Raw genomic sequence first — 19,721 nt, 5'->3', positions numbered from 1 at the left:
ATAAGCAAGCAAAGAGAAATAAGGAATTAATGCACTGTTTTCCACCGCCAGGCAGATTTTCAGCCGTTTGTGTGAAAGCAGAACTTCATCACACATATTGGGTTCTTGGGAAGACCCAGCGTAACTCTGAAAATACCCCTTTCCTCCCTTTTCCCCCAAGCTGTTATTGCTGAATATGATGACACGTGATATGGAATATCCCCTTGGTCTGTTAGGGTTAGCTGTGCTGGCTCTGCCCCCTCCCATCAACTTACACACCGCCAGCTTGCTTGCTTGCAGAAGTGTCCTTGATTCTGTCTACACAGAAACAGCTAAAACATTGGCACATTATCAACACAGTTCTCATATCCAAAGCATAGCACCATACAAGCCACTATGAAGAAAGCAAACTCTATCCCAGTCACAAACAGCACTAAGAATAGACCGGTTGTATTGAAGTACTTTATTTGTTACTATTTTTAAAATACCAAGGAATGCATCAGTTATGGAAATAGAAAGCATTGAAACCATAGAATTCATGTCTCCTCCCCTCACTAATGTTATCTCTGAGATCTTTTCTCTCTCCGTTGATAGAATCATGAAACCATTTGTGTGCTGCTGTCTTTGAGAAGGAATCCTGCAGCTCCAGCAGCACTGTTGGGCGTCGAGCAACCCCAGAGCCAGGGATACACTCGGGCATTGCCTCATCTCTCAGCCTGTCCTCTGGTCTCCATGAAGGCTGACTTGCTTCTTGGTTCCAGAGCTTTTGCAATACAATTTTACCCTCCTCCCTGTTCTCATCCTGTGGTAAGACTGCCTTACTGGGTGGGTTCTCCCATATTGTACATTGCTTTAAATCTTCACGGGGAAAGGGCTGAATTTCAGGCCTTCCTGAAAACTGACCCTGGTAGAATGCTTCTGTTTGCAGTCTATCAGCGATTCTCTGATGTTTGCTTATTGGCAGCCCTGTATCCAGATGGTATTTCTGGTGGGATACCTGAGGCGGTTTGGCCTGCTGTTCCTGCAGAGTAGATTCACGGGGACGTCGGCCTTGCATTTTACGCGCTATACGCCCTTCAAGCGGCCTCGTTTGTGAGAGACTAGACATGAAGGATTCTTTCTAAGGGAAGAAGGAACAGAATTAACACTGTAATCAGCATTTTAGCAGCAACTGGTTCAGCTGTTGTCTGAGACTAGTGAAATTACTAACTTCTGGGTCTGTCTCTACTGCCCCACACTGTGGGACATGAGGGAAACTTGATGACTGGAAATTTGCTATTACATGCCTGCTGTGTGTGCCACAGCACTCTTGGACACTTCTTTGCTCTGACAATATGCAATGCATGCTGGCAAAGGGAAGCAGCCCAAGCATTTGTAACAGCCGTACTGCTTAGAGAGGTTGGAGTTGGCCTTTTTGCTTTGGAGAAGACAAAATATTCCACTTTAACTCCATGCACAAGATATGAAGGGTTATAAACATCTTGTGCCTCCATCTCTTTTTATCCATAAGCAATTATCTTCCAATTTTTGGTCTCATGAGTAATAATGTAACATGAGTGATTTGCAGGGGGAATTGTTGATAGTGGGACTGAGGATGTTTACTGGTATGCAGCTTTTTAGCTCTCTCAACCACAGTTTGACCCACTGCTTGAATGCTGTTACCATGTATTCGTCATTTATTATATTGAAGCTTCAGATACTAGAATGAACTCAAAGCCATATTATGTAACAAAACATGTTTGTGTTTTGTTCCCGGAGAGTGCACATCAACGGTTACTGTGCTGAACATTCTGAGTATTTGATATTTAGTTTATGCATCTTTGAAATAGGATAGAGTTTTGTTTTGTTTTTTGTTTTTTTTAGATAAATCAACATGGCACAAAGTATATTTCTACCAATCATACTGCGAAAGACAGAAGGGAATAAAACTGCTCTGTTCTGAATTGATGTAAGCTGCAAGTTCGGATTTTCATAGTCACAAAGCAGAAGGCTTGTTTCTTCGTCATGCTGGAGAAAAAGCCAGACAGCTTTTCCATTTCAGATTTAGTGATTCAATTATCAACAACTTGTAAATACCCTTTGGAGGGAGATTTCATTTCTTGGATTTAAAAAATAAATAAATCCAGTAGTAAAAAGCTTTGGGGACTTTTTACCCAGGACCATTTTTGGACTATAAGTTACCAAAAAAAATGCATTTGACTTCTTTACTTCTTGTGTAACCGTGCAGTCATATCTGAAGACTTTACAGGCAAAGAAGTTTGAAACTGCAAGTGCCGTAAAACCAGCAGTACTGTGAAAGTGTGAGCAGGAATCTGTTCTACCTGCTGACTTGCTTAGTCAGTTCCAATCAATTATACCTGTGTATGTACTGGGCATGACAGTATGCAGGTGTCACTGACAGGGCTTAAGCCATTACAGGTAGTGATGCATTAGCAAGAAGCAGCTCAACTTGAGTTACTACTCCTATGTATCATGGCATGCTTTGTTTGCTAGGATAGCACTTAATAAAAACAGTATCTTTTAACTTTCGTACAGGTCATACTAAATACCATACAAAATTGTTGAAGGTAATAATGGTAGGGTTTTCCAGTCTGAGCTTGTATATTCTTGAAAATAAGTATTTGCATTAAAACACAATTTGGTAATATTACTGATGCACCTCTCAAAGAGAATGCAGCTCTCAAAGAAACTCTTCCAGACTTAAACTGGTATAGTTAGCAAGGACACAACAGTCTGCAATGGTACTAGGTCACTTATCAAATAAAGCAATGGGCAATAAAGTCATTGAGCTGATGAGTTCAGTGCAGCTGTGCTGGTTAACACCAGCTAAATGTCTAGCAAGTGTGTTTTGGTTTTTGCAAGACTGCACCATTTAGAGAACTGCCAACTCTTTTTGTGCAGGTTGTTACTCATATTTCCCAAGGCAAAAGGTCCTTTGAGTTGGTAGCAACTTTAAATGATAAGATAAAAAATAAGCAGATGATCACAGTAACCTGACCCCAGCACCCCAAGTCCTGAACAAGTCACTAATCCATCACAAACAGGAAGGGTTTAGCATGCTGAACTTTTGCCTTTCTTTTAGAGCGAGTCTTGCCTTGCATTTAAGTTGTGTAAAAGGGAACACTTTGTTCTGGTAATACTCTTGTTGATATTACTTGTGGGGAAAGCACTTGATTCTCAGTAAATGCTGTACTTACAAGTTCCACATCTGTACCAAGTACTCCAGTTAACTGGCCAACTGCTTTCATGTAGTAGTCATCCAGGTTAAGGGGATTCATGGGACCTCTTCCTTAATGGAGACATATTTTATTATCATACATTTTTTTTATTGGTTAGGAAAATGAGAATTAGCACTCTGAAAAAAATACCATTTGTAGTTAATGTGACCTATGTTACTAAGTGACAAAAAGTGAATTTCTCTGAGAGAAGTAGGGGGTAACATCCTGTGGTCTTTAATTGCTATCCCAAGTAAATTAACAACAACACCACAATGCTTACCTGTGAAGTTTAGCTTGTATGTTGTCATCCTCTGAGATCTTTCAATGTTTCGTAGCAAATTGGTTTTTCTTTGAGAGAGCTTAAACTCTTTAAGAATGGAACTAGGGGCCACAGTTTTTGATGGATTTTCTTCAGAGACTTTAGGAAGCTAAAGGATAAGAAGAAATAGGCAAGGTATATACCAGACACGAATAAAATGTTTTAAAGGTTTAAAACATCCCACATGCCCCAACATAATCTGTTTAGAAATTCTGATACAAATCTTTTTTCCAGTATTACAACTCAAGTGGGAAGATTTAACAGGTACATGACTCAGTCGAACTCTGTACTAAGAACTTGGAATCAACTTCTCTGCAGTAGCCACACCAAGGCAGAACATTGCACGCTATATAAGCTTTCTTTTATAGTCACAATAGTAACATGCCTAAAAATGGACTGCCACTTTGATTTTCCCCTTCTGTGTCCTTAAGACTGCGTGTCTTCAAAGACCTTGTGTGTAGCTCTTTGTTTACCATTATCTTTTCCTACATTCTTCACGACTTTTATCTGTCAGTATACTTCAAGCTACGTCCCTCTGGGAAGAGAACTACTGTTTAACTGGGCTGAAGAATAGTAGAAACCCCATCATTCACAAAGAATTCTGCTCTTCTGTTTCATGGATCAGGATAGTCCCCATCATCATAGCTGAAGAAAGCAAGGTTGGAGTCCATTCAAAAAAAGATGCCTATTTCCTTCAGGACATGAAAATAGAGTCTGTATAACACCCTGTCAGTATGCTGACAGGACTTTTGGAAAGGTATGGGGGAATAAAAACTGCTTCTCCGACCCATTTCTCTTAAGGACTGCAAGGTGTAATCTTATTCTCTGATCCAAAGGCTCCCCCCACCTCCTGCATCCCTGAATGCATCAGCAGCAGCTAGTATTGCATCTTGTTCTTATCTCCAGAGCTGTTCAGCTAGGACTAGTGAGAATTAGTCAACACTTGAAGGACTTCAGTCACAAGACAACCAGCTGGCTGCTGATCTTTATATTTAGCTGAGGTGGGTGAAAGCCTTTCACTCTTTCTGTGTGTGATGTTCAGTTAATGACCTGAAAGTATTTGGAACAGTACAGCACCTCCCCATGTAACATTTTTTCCTCCATGAAGGACATATGGAAGTTTGATTTAAAAGGGGGAAAAAAAGACATTCTACCCTCTGAATCTCTATGAATGACATACTTGCAAGCATTCAGGCTGTCTCGAGCAGCACAAAGCCTCCCTCAGGGAGTCAAAGGGAATGTTGACAATTTCATGCCTGTATGGGCTACCTGCAAAAGTAACACCCTTGGTCAGAATGACAGATGGATCTGCATTTTAAGCTGTAGATGTTTGCTCACACTGTAGACAGTTGTGCTGATTGCAGATATTCTTTCTGGAGCTATCTCTGATGTCTTTTCTACCTGGAGAGACTTACTTCACAGATCTGCAGACAGAACTATCTTCAGTCTTCTGTAACAAAATCAGCAGGGTTAGATCAGCCCATCTATTTAATGAGCTGTCTGTCTGGAAGTTATCAAACTCTGACTTGAGTGGAGCATTCTGATCTGAGAGAAAGTCAAATCGCATGGAGGGAACAGCAAATGGAATTAAGGTGCTTCCTAGGTGCCAGCAGTACCTGTTCCCTTAGTTAGTAATTCTGAACCTACTTAGCTTTTCTGGAAATAGATCTTGGCCTCCAATGATCCTCCTGTTGTGCAGAAATAGACTTTGTTAAGTCCACCTCCACATGTGTGATTAGCATTTCTAAAACTGAACAACGATCACTGAAAAGTGACTAAGAAAAGCCACTCCTGGCATTAATACTCTATGGAGATTTTTTTTGATTTGGATAAATAAGTACTGTCCTCCTCCCCCCTAGAAAGAAAATGGTTGTATACACAATTATATACATAAGTGTACAGTTCTTGTAATGACTGAGAGTACCAACTAATTAATGCAAATTGACCTGTTACTTAACATTATCAGCTTCTACTGTACTGAAAAGCTTATCCATGCCAATGTGTGCTACTTCTGTTTCACACAGTTATTGCCAGAACGATTCTGGAGAGCCAAGGAACAGAGAGATGATGACTTTCTCCTGTCCTGTCTTCCCCCTGAGCCTGTGGGGTCAACAGCTGCCAAGTATTGCTCATCAGTTCATGCAAGTAGGCTGGGAAGTCATCCAAAAGAAAGAACCTGTCAAAGTCCCAATGTAGGCTGCCCCAGAAAAATAAGAACAGAACAAGAACAAGGATATCTTGCCCTTTTCATGCAATGTAATATGGAAGCCACTTTCAGGACATAATGCTGCTGGGGTTAAACACTAGCATATAAAGACAACTTACACCGTGTTCCTTAAAAATAAGTTGCTTTGGCATTCTAGACTTCATTGTCTCATCTCTGTAGTGATAAAAGATTTTAGTCATTCAGTACTTAATTCAGGGAAACATCTTTTGTCCTCTGCCAAGATATGGCAGACATGGCTTTTGCGCAGAAATCTCTAGTTTTTGAATCATCTGATGTGCTTTTCCCTTAACTACTGTTCCCTCAGACTGTGAAGAACTGTTTGCCTACCAGAAGCCATCAGATATGCTGGATGATACATCTTGCCTTTGTGGAGATTAACAGTAATTTTAATGGTTCTGTTAGCTTCTGAGGCGACAAAGTCTTTGCACGAAGCAGAGGTTAACTCATCACTCTCAGTGCTGAGGTATCCCCCACGGAGGCTGCATCAGCACACAAGATGCTCAACTTGACCATCTGTGTTCTCAGATCCTGGCTCTGCTAAGCTTCATTAGAAAGGAGTCATGAGACTTAAGCAGAGTCCTAAATAGGATTCCTGAATAAGTGATCAACCAACACAAAACCATCTTACCTTTGGTCGACTTTAGAACAACCACGTCAGAAGCCTTGCAAGGGATCCCAGTGTCTTGATCCTCAATTGGTCTGAAGTCTGGGAACATGGCATACTTAGAGATGTGTGTGTGGTAGGGATGAGAGGTGGGAAACGGCAGGCTCAGCGGTCTTGAATTGATTTCAGTTGGCAGGAGAATGAACAGAAAGAAAGAATTCCTTATTTCACATTTCACAGAGCCTTAGCATTAAATGTAACAGTTTGCAAGAGAAGTAAAAAAGCAGAAGTGATAACTTTGTTCTTTAATCCTCCCCTGCTTGTACCCTATAATGACTGAAAATTTTAAGTGACCAAAGAACTTGTGAGAAGAAAAGGATTTCCTTCAACCTCCAACAGTGGCAGAGGTGAAAGGGTTCAGAAAAGCAAGGTTGTCCGGAGAAGCAGTGTGAAAAGAGAAGTGGGGGGAATAACAAGTGAAGAACACCCAACACAACAGAAGCAATCTCATCTGTTACTCACAAGTGAAACCTTGACTGAGAAATTTTGACCTTAGGAGGGGACAGGGAAGGATTTCAGATGCAGTTGCAGTCTCTAAAAGAAATGTTCATGACACTTGTTCACATAGAGCTGTAAAAGGGGCCAAGACACAAAGCAGAAGGAAGAGAAAGGACAAAACTCAGTGAATGCAGTTCTTTACATTTCCATGCTGTACAGGAGACTATTGTACCTCTAGGTATGATTAACTGTGGGTGTGGTTTCCTGTGGTAGTAACTGTGTTCTCTGTGCTTGGGGTTTTCTTCATCCCTTCATTACTCTAAACAAACCTGGGGCTCAGTGAAAAAGAATTCTGGTGCTAGTACTTTAATACTAGAAGATGTCTGTCCTAATGAAGCCGAGAGGGACTGACATAAATTAATATTTACAGAAGGATTTCTTGTTACTATTGGACCAGGATATTGGTTGTTATTGATGTAAAACCAGGATACTTTGTTCCCTTGCTAGATCTGCAGCTAACCTCTGTGGCTTTGGTAGCCAGCTATTTATTACCATTAAAAAATCAAATACGAATAGTGCATTCTTGCAAATATTGCTTTTAATATGGTGTTGCACAAAAGAACATTCCCATTAGTAGCCTGAAGAAAGTAGAAATGAGAAATATCTTCTTTATTGCCTGTATCTTTCCTTAGCAAGAAAAGAACCACAGCTTTTGTTTACAATCAGTCATACCAATTCATATTTACTTTCATGTGGCTTAAGGGAAGGGAAGTGTGAACTTCTGATTCTCACAGAGCTGAAGTTGAAATTAATAGTAACTGAGTTTGTATGTATGAAATCCAAATTTGTGTATAAGCAGGCACTTATTTCTGGGAGTAAGGAAGGTGAAGCTAAGCTGAAGAGTTTCATGGTATTCTGAGAACCAGGACTTCACAGAGTTCCCATGCTGCTGTGGCTGTTCTTTTCAGCCTTCAGTTTTTCATGATAGAGTAATCAAAAAAGTCATTTGAATCCTGAAATAACAAGAATCTTGTGAGGAAAATGAAAGCTATGCTCTCTTCCAATAGGAGAGACTAGCACCCCATATGGATTCTTCTAAGCTCTACCACAACTGCATGCAGCACCTTACTGACAGCAAATGCCATCCCCAGTTGCTGTTGAAAGCAAAGACTCGGCCTCAGATGGGAGCAAAATTCATTCAGCTCCCCAGATCGCACATCGTGAGATAACAAATTGTCTTATAAATCCAAGTTCTTCATAGGCTTTTCTCTTACAGATTCACTTTATACATACTTTAGATCCCTCAAATGTTCTTGGTAGATGCTCTCAAGCTCTTTAAATCACATCAGGTAAAGAGGCCACGAACAGCACATCCAAGAAAACCCAATTAGTCCATAGGCAAGTCAGCAGGATAGGTATTTATTAGGAGAGTGGGTGTGCCAGGCAAACACCACTAACCTGCTGAACACATCATTATCTGCTTCATTCAAGAGAGAGCTTTTTGTCGAGTAGCTTTGCTGCCAAGGGCCTTACACTGTGCAATTATGGCAGAAAGGCCTTATCTTTTTATTTCATAAAAGAAGAGATAAAGTACAAAATAGCTGAAATGTACTTACTTAGCTGAACTGCTTGGTGGCTTACAAAGTCTGTTATTAAAGAAGAAAAATAATGAGTTACTTGAAACGATCCATGTTCATTTGTGCCTCCCACTTTTTATCTGAATCTGTGCTATCAATATATATTAAAGACAGAAGTATGTGTAAGCAGTGCATACAATATTGTTACTCGTATCACTTATTCCATGATAAATGCCTGGTACTGCTGGGTGCTAGAAATGGTGCCTAGAACAAGTGGTAAGGAAAATGTCCTTTTAAAAGGGGTGAGGAAAAATACCCTGGGATTCTACACTTCTGCATAATAAGTCCTATATTAACTAACGACTGAGAGCAATATCAGTAAAAACAAATCAGCAACATGAATTGGAAAACTTATCCTTTTCATATTTGCAGGGAAGGTACTTATTAATTTCATACTGATAAACTACTTATAATTTACCTTGGAGACTTTTATGCTTCAAATAATTTTTTATTATTATTAATGTTGCACAGGAACAAAGAGGAAATGCACTCCTTTACCTAAGGATGTGAAATGCAGACTTGTGCTCAATTTTGCCCTATGCTGTAATGGTTATTTTGAAGATAAACTTCCAAGTGCCCAATGAATTCTGTTCATGTGTTATTCTGATGCAATGTGCAGCATTCTTGCTGCACTGCAAAATCTCTGTTGGGATTTTGTGGGACTGAGTGTGGTCACCATGATGTATTATGTCTCCAAAGTTACCATACCAGCATAACTCATGCCTCAGCTGAGCTGAGTAAAAGATCTGCTTTCCTTTTCATGTACAGTGTTACAAGGACAGCAGCACTTTCACAAAGTGCTGGACTTTGAAAACCATTTGTATAATGTTATAATGACCTATCTTGGAACATGAAAGCCTTTATAAAAATAGCCATGCTTGCAGAAAAGCAATCTTTGGTGGCTTTTTTCCACAGATAATTAGTTTTCCATTTCTACAGTTAGAACAAATTTGTTTGGCTCTTTAGTCATGGAGGAAAATTGTGTTTATTCTCTATTCACACTATGATACGGTGTGGATTGTTACATTCTTCATTGCATTCGCTGGACATACTCTTGATACTGACATGTAAATATAAGGAGAATAAATCTGCTTTGGGCTTCATCATTGCACAGATACTTAAATACTTTTGTAGAACACTCTTCATTGTAGTATCTGAACATGAAGCAGAATAGTACCATAAAGATAACTGCATTTTCTACTTTGTTGTAGAGAAACTTTGTTGAAGCAGCAAGGAAAGCTTTACTTGTTCAATGGTGAGCAATGATTTAGAGTGTTCCTTATACTTTTAAAACTCAAACTGGATTATCAGGTCTGGAACCACTCATCCTGAATGGTGATATAGAAAGGTGGAGCTCCAACAAGAAAGGAAGAAAGTTATAGTAATTTTTCCCAGTCTGAGAGGCTCCTGCTTGACTTCAAGTAGACCAAATTGTCCCCTCGTGTGTTATCTGCCCCTGTATGTTCAGCCCATGGAGTATCTGGAGACTATCATAATCTCTTGAAAAGAAATCATACTTGAGCTGAATCGCAGAATGATCTGGATTGAAAGGGACTATAATGATCAGCTAGTTTCAATCCCCCTGCTATGTGTAGGGTTGCCAACCACCTGCCAACCACCAACATCCAGCCTGGGAATTCACTGGCCTGATGCTGTGAGTGTGTGTGTGTGCGTGTATAAGTTTCTTAGCAGTGGCTCAGAAGTGTTTTTCAAAGCCTTTCAGGGCTTTTGTAGTCTCATTTGATGTGAACCTGAGGACTCAGAGCACCTTTAGGTGGAAGGAGGCAACTACTGTTCCATTACATTTGAGTGTGAGGGCACAGGTAGCTAATGCACTCACAAAATCACATCTGCACAAAGGAAGTGATTCATTCTAATACAGAACTGCAGAAGGATATGTAGTGTGCGTACTTAAGGCAAAGGCTTAGCTGTCTCATGAAGGTGTACAGAGTTACTGCAGATGCCTGGTAATTCATTTCCCGCAAAAGACAGTAATGGCTCAGAGGAGCCCTCACAGGGCTATAAGGTAAATAAACTGTGTATTAACAGCTCCCAGGTAGACCTAAAGAGCAGCACTTAGTGAGCATTTTTCAGGAGACTTTCCATGTGGCTGTCACTGCTTAATAGTCTCTGACAGCAGGAAGACTGTTTGCTCTGAAAGACCTTGAACTTTGAACATGGCAGAATTGTTGGCATATGTTTCATTTTTCATTTTAAAGGATGTATTAAGTCTTCAAAAGACAGAGAGAATACAACCTTAAAGGAAAAAAAAAACACAAAACACCTCTGCTAACTAGGGTTAAGTATGAACTGTAACATATTCTTCATGTTTCAGGTGAAGATGTGGGTTCAAAATAGTGGAGAAAGTACGTCAGCGTGCTAGTAGTCAAATAAGGTTGTATCCAAGGTTATGCACATCCTGGTATGTGTGGGGGCAGAGTCTAATGCATGCTTATTTACCACCTCCTTCCTCATTACACAGCCAGCACGAGGCCATACAGTCAGAGCAGTCCCTGATTACTTTCTCTTAAGGAAGCGAATGCCCAGAAATGTGCTGTGATCTCCATCCTAGCCAGAGTATGTGGATGATCCACTGTGGTGATGAACTGGCAGTAGGACATCTCTTGCTGTGAGGTGAACAAGTTCCTGAGTCCCTGGGCTGCATTTACCAAGGTGTACTTCAAACTGGCCAGCCTAGAAAATACTGAAAACACTCCTACCTTATGCAGGGAGCAGTTTTTAATTGTAGTCTGTAATCTACCTGTGCTTCTGCTGTTACAGGGACACAAATATAGATGTCACTGAACAGGACACTTCTTTGACCAGCAGGTCATCATGGGCCCATTGTTACCTGGTATTATTTCATTGCAGTTGATGAGAGTTTTATTGGGAACAGATTAGGAAATAAAACAGAATCAACTGCCTTGACTATGGAACATAAGAGAAACAGAAATCTGTGGAAGTGATTGGTGTTAAGGAGTGGGTGACCCTGGTTCAGCATTGATTGTATATCTCAAGCTGGAGATGTGTGCACAGCATGTATATGGACTGGGCTCTGCTGACCTTCTACAAGATGCTGGCTTTAAAAAAAGCTCTTAAAAAAAGCATTTTACGTACTCCATTATGTCACAAAAGTGCATTGGCCGATTCCTGCTATTTAGTTCCTAGGTGACGTGGAGGAAGAAACATGCAGGAAAACTTGCTGCTTCCTTGTGGCTGTAATCAAACTAGGCAAAAGCAGCACAGCTGATATAGCGAATGTGCACAGTGCTGGCAAAAGGCCATAGCCTGTCCCAGTGAAAAGCAGTGCACTCCTGTTGGTAACCTGAGTTCACCTCTTGCTTACTGTAATGAGGCAGTAAAAAGAGGAGCTTGTAGAGAGCAGTGGGCTACCAGGGCAGCGTGGCTGCTTTCCTTGTGTAGCTTTGTGGCCTGTTCACAGTTAGCTCTCCTGCTTTTCTGGAGTGTTTTGTGTCTACACGAAAGGGGCAGCAGGTGACTCGTGTGCAGGGAGGCTAAACAAGGTCAAGCACTACCCCTCACAGCCCTGGAAAGATAACGGAGGAAAATCATTGCACAGTTATTCTCAGGTTTCTGCTCTACCTACTAACAGCAACGTGAGAGGTGTAACATTCTTCATTATCTGCTTTCGATGAGTTTACATTTAGATTTCAAATTAATTTAATCTAAAATCGCAGTCGTTTTATCCAAGTTAAACGTTTCGCTGGTGCCATCAAGTGGCAAAATGTTGGATTGCAGAAGTCCAGCTCTGCGGGTACGTAAATGTCTATATATACATATGGTGTCATGGTTACTGCAGTTAATTCAGTTTAATCAGAATTCCAGCTAGCAGAAAGGCTGGTGTTTTTGTGTATTACAGGTTGATTAATATGGCCAACACGTAAAACAATTACAGAGACCCTTGTTGGAGACACACTAAGCAGAAGGGGCACAGTGCTGCCTCCTGAATTTCTAGTCCAGCTGTTTGCTCTTCTTTGTTACAAGCTAAAACCTTTTCACAGAACATGTCATTTCAGTGTTCATGTGTTATATGTGCATTTCATATAGCATGTACATATCACCAGAGTGGAATGAATATTCAATTTGCTGTTATATTCACTAAATTCACAGGCTGAGTAGCACAGTTTAAACTTACAGATCATCATTTATGCGCACATCACTTTTTTTCAACATGGTGACATCATAGTACTGCTTAGTGGGAAGCCCGCTGTGAAAAGAGAAAATGTAAATGTAGAATACTTATTCCTTGTATTCTTCTAAATATTTGAAACAACTGATTTGGCTTTGTCTAGATTCCAGAATATCAAAACTCATAGATGCTACCTATTTAGAAATCCACTGATGGTTTAAGAATCCAAGTCATACAGGGCTACATTTTGAGTGCTGTTGAGCACCTATTCTTGTCTGTGAAGTTCCTGAGAATCCGAGTATTTCCATCCCTGAAATCTTGGCTCTTATAACCCCTGAACACCAGCACTCAGTAGGAGCTGTGGGACCTGGTTTCACACTGATATATTCTGAACCCCTCAGGGAAGAAGTGAAGAAACACTGTGTGTCTATCTCAAAGAGCTGTGAGAGTGTTGAATCATATACTGTGTTGAGAGACTGTACTTCCTTTTAGCTAGAGGCTTTTTACAGGTCTAGAAAGAGTTATCTAGGATACAAGCAGGCTTAAAGATCATAAGGGCCTATGAACGTAACTTAGAGCTGGGTTACCAGGCAATGCTGAAGGCCTGACTCAAGTAAGGACCAGAAGAGCTGACTCAAGTAAGGACCAGCTGGTTATTTTAGGTCTGCCAGCAGGGATGCTGGATTAAGGCCAGAGCTAGGATTTGAATTTGGCTGACAAAGTGATGAACTGAGTTTGAGGCTGGGTCTCTTGGAATGCTTGTTTACATTTTTCCCAGATAAATGCAATAGTTACCCAGTTTATTTGGGACAACAGAGAGTTCTAGGCTAAGGCTACTGGTTTAAGTAGCCTATACCTCTAAGGCTGAGGTCAGGAAGTGAGAAAGGAAGAGCTGGACTCAAGTTCCATTTGGGACCAGAGGGACTGTGGATGTGTATAGGTGTGGTGTAAACAGGACCCTTTGTCTAAGCTGAAGTGTAGGCAGAAAGTACTGGGTTGGGTTCTGAACTGGCAGGGATGAGTGGGGTTTATGACTTGGTGGGGGAAGTGCTACATGTTTTGACTTTCTTTCAGCACTAAGGTAGTAGGCTCTCCCTGTGCCAGGTGAAGTCCAAAATCCAGAAGCCAAAAGTCATGTTTACTGTTCAGTCCTGGAGTCAAGGACAGGGCCTGGACAGAATAAGGCCAGGGGAAGCAGACATGCCCTGAACTCATCTGAACCTGGGCAGTGGCAGCACAGAGAGGATGCTGAGAGAGACACTGCTGAACTGGGTCTGACTGCATGACAGTGGGTGAATGGCAGCTTTCAGTCTGAGCTGTATCGTCTAGCACCAAAAGAGCAAAGTGTGCTAAGAGTTTGAGAAGGAACCTTGAGTCAGAACACAAACCCCAGAGCTCAACCCCTCAGCTGTTGTCTAATGAAGACAGATCACTTTCTGAAAAAACTGTGCATCTACTTGTCATTTTTTATGCCTATGGGATTTGTGGATGCTGAACTTCAGTGTAAATGAGGCCACTAGTGACACTTCTAATGCCAGGAAGGGTGTCTGGGACAACAGTCAAATCATTATCAACAGGTGGGCAAAAAAAAAGCAAACAAACAGGAATTCTGGAAATGTAGAATTCTAAGTTTTTCCAAACAGTGCTCTGCAGAGATAATGTGGGTGCCAATATATTCACACATCAATATTTCAGGCTTTGTGGAAAGGGTGAAAATTTAAAATGCTTCTTTCTTGGAATTCATTTGCATGTTTCAGTCTGCATTGCTCTCTAACCTGTCAACTACCTATTGCTATGCTTGTTAAAATCCCTTTACTTCAACAGTTTGACTGTGAGAAGTATCTGTTGAGCTTACCTTGGCCAAGGGAATACATCACTACCAAGATGATAATTTCCTCTCACAACCATGTAAGATGGCCCATGGCCTTTTGGCAATACAGGCAGAACAATTCCTCCACGCTCCCTTTCTGTTCCCCCAGGAAGCTTGCAGCATTGAAAGGATTCCCCGAACTCTTCATATCTGAAGGAAAGAACACCCCAAAACAATCCTTTTACAACAGCAATGGTGGTGGTTTCTCCAACAATGAAAATGTGGTTTTATTACTCAGTTACTCAGACTTATTTTGGGTGACGCTATTGTAATGAACTGGCACTAGAAGTACAGTGGTGACTGGCAACTGTCAGCAAAGGTTGAATCAAATCTATTATGTTTTGATCAGTGCGAGGAAGAAAGAAGCTGATACATGCAGAGATGTTATTAATTCTTGGGAATAGTGATCATTACTTTGGAGCCAGATGGGGAGAGTGTTTGGATTAAACTATACCTGGAGAGTACTGGCTGAAATCAGGCGTACCGTGTTTTTCAGGTGAAAGTTTCTCCTAAGTGTGTGTCTAGTCTTATATTGGTTCAAAGGTAGAATAATAACCCTAAGTCTGCATGTTTTAAAATATAAAGAGAAATTGACCCAATCCTGACTTTTGCTGTGTGTTTAGACTTTTAAGAAGGAAAAAAGAAATATCTACCAAAACAAACAAACAGTTGTGGTACTGCACTGGAACAGGCTGCCCAAGGAAGTGGTGGAATCATGGTCCCTGGAGGTGTCTGAGAACTGTTTAGATGTGGCAGAGGGGCATGGTCAGTGGGCATGGTGGGGATGGGTTGGCGTTTGGATCAGATGACCTTAGTCATCTTTTCCAACCTTAATGATTCTGTGGTTTTGCCATTATGCAAGGGACAATACATTTGTGTTGTAGGATGAGCCAAAATAAAAAGCTGATGGTCAGTGGATTATCAGAAAGCTTAACTTTCTGAAGGAACTTAAGCATCCTTTTCTCAAGTTCTTCCTAAATCTTCTTTTCCACTTTCTCAGAGTAGTCAGGCAGACACTGCCCCATCTGTATGGCTGTGGTATTTGTATTCATTAAACCACCCTCATTGGAAACATTAATAAATCATTCCTGTTGGCTGCTAACCTAATTAGCATAACAGCCATTTTATGTAAGCAGTAGGATGAAGCATTGTGCATACAGATCCCTGAGTCCGATGCTCATTCAGCCCAAACAAGGCTCTGTTAAGCTTAAAATGTCTCCAAGACTCATTCTTATAAAGAAATATTTATAGTTAATATTGATCCAGTGATATTAAAGATTTTGAGGACACAGAGAAACAGTGTCTCTGCCCAGAGAAAATCAATTGCAGCCTCAGATAGATTGACTTTTAAAGAAGATACTGTGAACAAAGGACTGTTCATTCAGCATCTCAGAAGTATAGCCAATGTTTTAATACAGGTTTTCTGTTACTGAAACCTATGATTCTAGTTGTATACTGAATGCTGCCAGACAACTTATAACTGTCTAGCTAGAAAGAAAAATAAGTAAATGTTCTGGTATCAGAACACCTATTTGCAGGCACCTTTTTTGTTCTGGAAAAGTTGCATTTTTGCCTTCAAATTTCTTTTTGTTGTATGAGGCTCAAACCAAAGTGTATGAATAAAGTGTCTTAGATTGTGAGCTTGTGAAGGATGCCAGTAACTGATCTGATCAGCACACGAAGCCAACACCACTGAAAGTGTGCTGCCAACAGCTTCCAGATCTGTGGAAAATGTTTTCTTAGAGGGACAGAATTAGGACTCAATTCTGTATGGGCTTACATAGGATCCATTGGCATGGGCATTTTAATTTGCATCAGGAGTGCACTTCTGACATGAATCTTTTAATAGTCTCTATTTTGCAGTGCTTTGGCTTGGAGTACATGAAGTGGGTTCCTTGTGGATGGAATTAACTGGAAGATGTGCTCCAGAAATGCATCAGCAGTATAATGCAGTACTCAGTCTCTGGAATCATAATAGAGGTAATCTAAGCTAAAAAGCACCTGAAATTCAATTTTCTCAGAACGTAAAGCCAGCAATAGTAGTAAAACAGAACTCTATATGTTACATGAAAACTCAGAACGAAATATTCTAACAGAGAGAAGATCTCATGTCAGAGAATGTTGACAGACTTGAATCCAACCCTTGAATTTGTTGTCTATCTAAAAAAATAGAATTGTAGATCCAAAAATAATTTTGCCATTAGTACTGAGCACCATGAGGATTCAGACTGACAGACATTTAAAAGCTCTTGGCATTCTGCCGCATGCTGACCCCCAGCTAACAGTTCAACTAGCCCATAAAATAGTAGAATAATGCACTGGTTCCAAAAACTTTCTTACTACATGTTAATAACTACCAAAGCAAACTGCAGGCTTCCTGTCATTAAATTTTAATCTTAAAGTTTATCTCAGTAATTCCAGGTCAATCTGTGATTTAGGAAAAAAAGGGTTCAAAACAGGACTAGATCAAAGAAGAACATGATAAACATTGATGATTCGTTTATGAAATATGCTCCTTTTTTTGGGTGGCATTTTTTTCCCCAAATTGGAAATACAATATACATGTCATTTTTATTCTTCATGAAAATTATTTCAAGAGATATTTGAACCCTAAAACCACAACATAACATATTTTCAGTTATAATCATGTTTTCCGGAGAACTAACAGACCATAGCATTAGGCTATAATGGAAAGAAAAGAATATGCCAGAAAAATACAACCCTTAGAAAAATACTTTTTAGTAACAACAGTTGGAAATTAAATGCTTCTAATGGAATCATTTTTACATGTAAATTTTGTTCTTACCTGTCTTGAAAGTCACTTGGAGGTGAAGGACTTTGAAGTGGAGACAGTACCTCATTGGACTCAAATGTTCTCGGTAAGAGTGTGTTTCCTCCCGTTTCTCTGTGGTAGCGGAGCAGGTCATGCAACATCATTTTTCATATCTGATGTTGTAGGGGAGGACAGAGGGATAAAATGCCAAATAATCAGAGGTTTTGTCTGTGCATACAGGTGCTAAATAAGGAACATTCACGATTTCTGCATATTTTGGTTGTGTAGACTTAGTTACTGGGAGTGACTGTTGCTTTTACTACAGCTATTGGTAATTTCTACCAGGTCATAGAACAAACCGAAACTGAGAGGCAGATTAGAAAGATGCTTTGTTAGTTGCTTTGTGTTACTGGTGAGCAGGAGCTAGAAAATACTTCCAAGTGATGGCCGAAGGATGTTTGGAGTTGCACTCAGAATGTCTCACTTGTGATCATTTGGATTCAATGTAAAGTTCCAGTCCCACTATGGAAAAGGTGATACTGTTTCCTCAGAATTTCTCATAGGAATTTTTTGCTAGTTGTCACAATTGTCATTCTACCTGTGTGCTGAGGGGAAGTACTTCAGTGCTCCTGTCACTTGTATGTACTTCAACACTTGGTGTGCAAGTGAAAAGTAATGGGACTTTTTCTTGTTACTTGTTAAAGCTCTGGTTGATACCACTGGCACCAGCAACATCTTAGTTAAAGTGTATGAAGAAGCACTACTGCTTTCTCCTATTTCTCCAATAGGAGCCACCAGAACATTCTCTTGTATCTATGCCTTACTTTTTATGGAAGAAAGCTGCTATAATGTGTTCAAAAGAAAAAAAATCACAATGAACGTGTGTCTTGTTGGCAGTTTCCAAAGTGTTGCGTGGTATCTACATGAGCATTACAGGGATCTCATGCAGATGATTCAAATTCAAGTACTACTGCCTTGCGAAGAGAAAAATGTTCAGAGCTGTTGATGGGGCTCTGGGCAGCCTGAGCTGGTGGGTGGGCTGGGGGTTGGAGCTGGATAATATTTAGGGTCTCTTCCAACCCAAGACATTTATTATTCTATACCTACAAACACCACACTCTAGACATAGTTTAATGCGTGTGGAAGGACACGATTCTCTGTCTTATTCTGCTGTTTGGAAAATTGGCTCAGCTCCTCCATAGAAGAAACCAAGGGTCTTATGGCTCAGTGAGGCCACCAAAGCTAGAAGACTGTCATTGGATGGAAAAGGATAGCTTTAGGAGAGAGATAATGGAATAATAAGCCAGGTGGAGCTATGTACCATCAGGACCAAAATCTCAAGTCCTTCCTAATCCAGGGGGAATCATTTACATAGGTTAGCTCAAAAGGAAATCACTAGTTTCCAGGGTTATTTCTTTTCCAAAGCAGGAAGCACAATCCTTCACATTTCAGCCTCAGAGTTTTCAGAAGTCCATAGCTAAGACAATAAATCATCTCACTATGAGCCTTCAGGTTACAGAAAGCTATGAAGGCCAGTTAAGAAGGCAGAAAGATACAGCAAAACTAATCTGAAGAATCATATCTGTATAAAAATTAACTTCTGAATTTAATAATCCTTTAAATACAGTGTTTAGCAAACAGCAGAGAGATTTTCTTCCAAAGCAGAGGATCAGTCCCTCTTTTCCCTAGCATGTCTGTCTGTATCCAGAAGAAAAGGTTAGATGGAAATCATAGAGCAAAAGCACAGGCTAAGCCTACCTTCTTGTTCAGAGTGACACAGTGTGAGTATGCTCTGGCCTGTGTTCTAGTAGTGTTTGACATCACTATGAGAGAATGTTGGGGATCTTCTGAAGTGATGCCTGCAGTGTGGCAGCTGGTGATGTTAGCAGCTGGGTGCCTAAAGCATGAAGGGATAGGAGATGCCACAGCATACTTGGGAGCAGGGGTCTGAGATACAAGTAGCTGATATGTTTTACCTGTCCTGAATGAAGTAGTAAGTACAGCTACAAACCAAGCCAAAATACATTTCGCTAAGAAAATTTGACCATGCTGAATATAATTGGGAAGGACTGAATGAAGCTGTAAGGATGTTACTAAATTCTTCCTAAACTGGCTGAGCCTAAAACACTTAACATGAGGCAAGCAGCACGGCATCAGGTCATCTATGAGTTATGACATCTTATTTCCATTCCCAGAGACACCAACACCCTTTGCTTATGTCTTTTGTGGGATTTTCACACTGTCTTTCAAAATAGTTGGATCTGGCACCAATGGACTATGGGTTCTGGTTAGTTGGTTTTCTGGACGTTTCTGCATACCTGTGCTTGACAGACATGGTGATAGATTTTGATCTATTTTACTTTCTTCTGCTGACCTTTTCTTTTCTCTCAATCTGTTTTTTGTTTGAGTTGAATTACGGTCAAAATAAATGGATGTGTTTGAAGAG

General features: G+C 40.4%; 1 protein-coding gene across 1 annotated transcript; it reads right to left on the bottom strand.

The window, feature by feature from the left end:
• Nucleotides 1-334: 334 nt before the first annotated feature.
• Nucleotides 335-19,100, bottom strand: SPMIP4 (sperm microtubule inner protein 4). Its single transcript, XM_015853887.3, has 10 exons — nucleotides 19,034-19,100; nucleotides 17,309-17,448; nucleotides 14,488-14,652; nucleotides 12,639-12,710; nucleotides 8,462-8,491; nucleotides 6,372-6,520; nucleotides 4,697-4,785; nucleotides 3,478-3,625; nucleotides 3,177-3,268; nucleotides 335-1,099 (listed from the first exon to the last, which is right to left on the bottom strand). Exons 2-10 carry the CDS (start codon nucleotides 17,437-17,439, stop codon nucleotides 479-481), a joined length of 1,497 nt encoding a protein of 498 aa, XP_015709373.2. The 5' UTR covers nucleotides 17,440-17,448; nucleotides 19,034-19,100; the 3' UTR covers nucleotides 335-478.
• Nucleotides 19,101-19,721: the final 621 nt, after the last annotated feature.

Source organism: Coturnix japonica, chromosome 2 (assembly GCF_054131305.1).
Source record: "Coturnix japonica strain WE chromosome 2, WE-NBRP24, whole genome shotgun sequence".
In the NCBI taxonomy this organism is placed as follows: Eukaryota; Metazoa; Chordata; class Aves; order Galliformes; family Phasianidae; genus Coturnix; species Coturnix japonica.
Note: the sequence above shows the minus strand (reverse complement) of the source record. Positions and strands in the feature narration are given on the sequence as shown.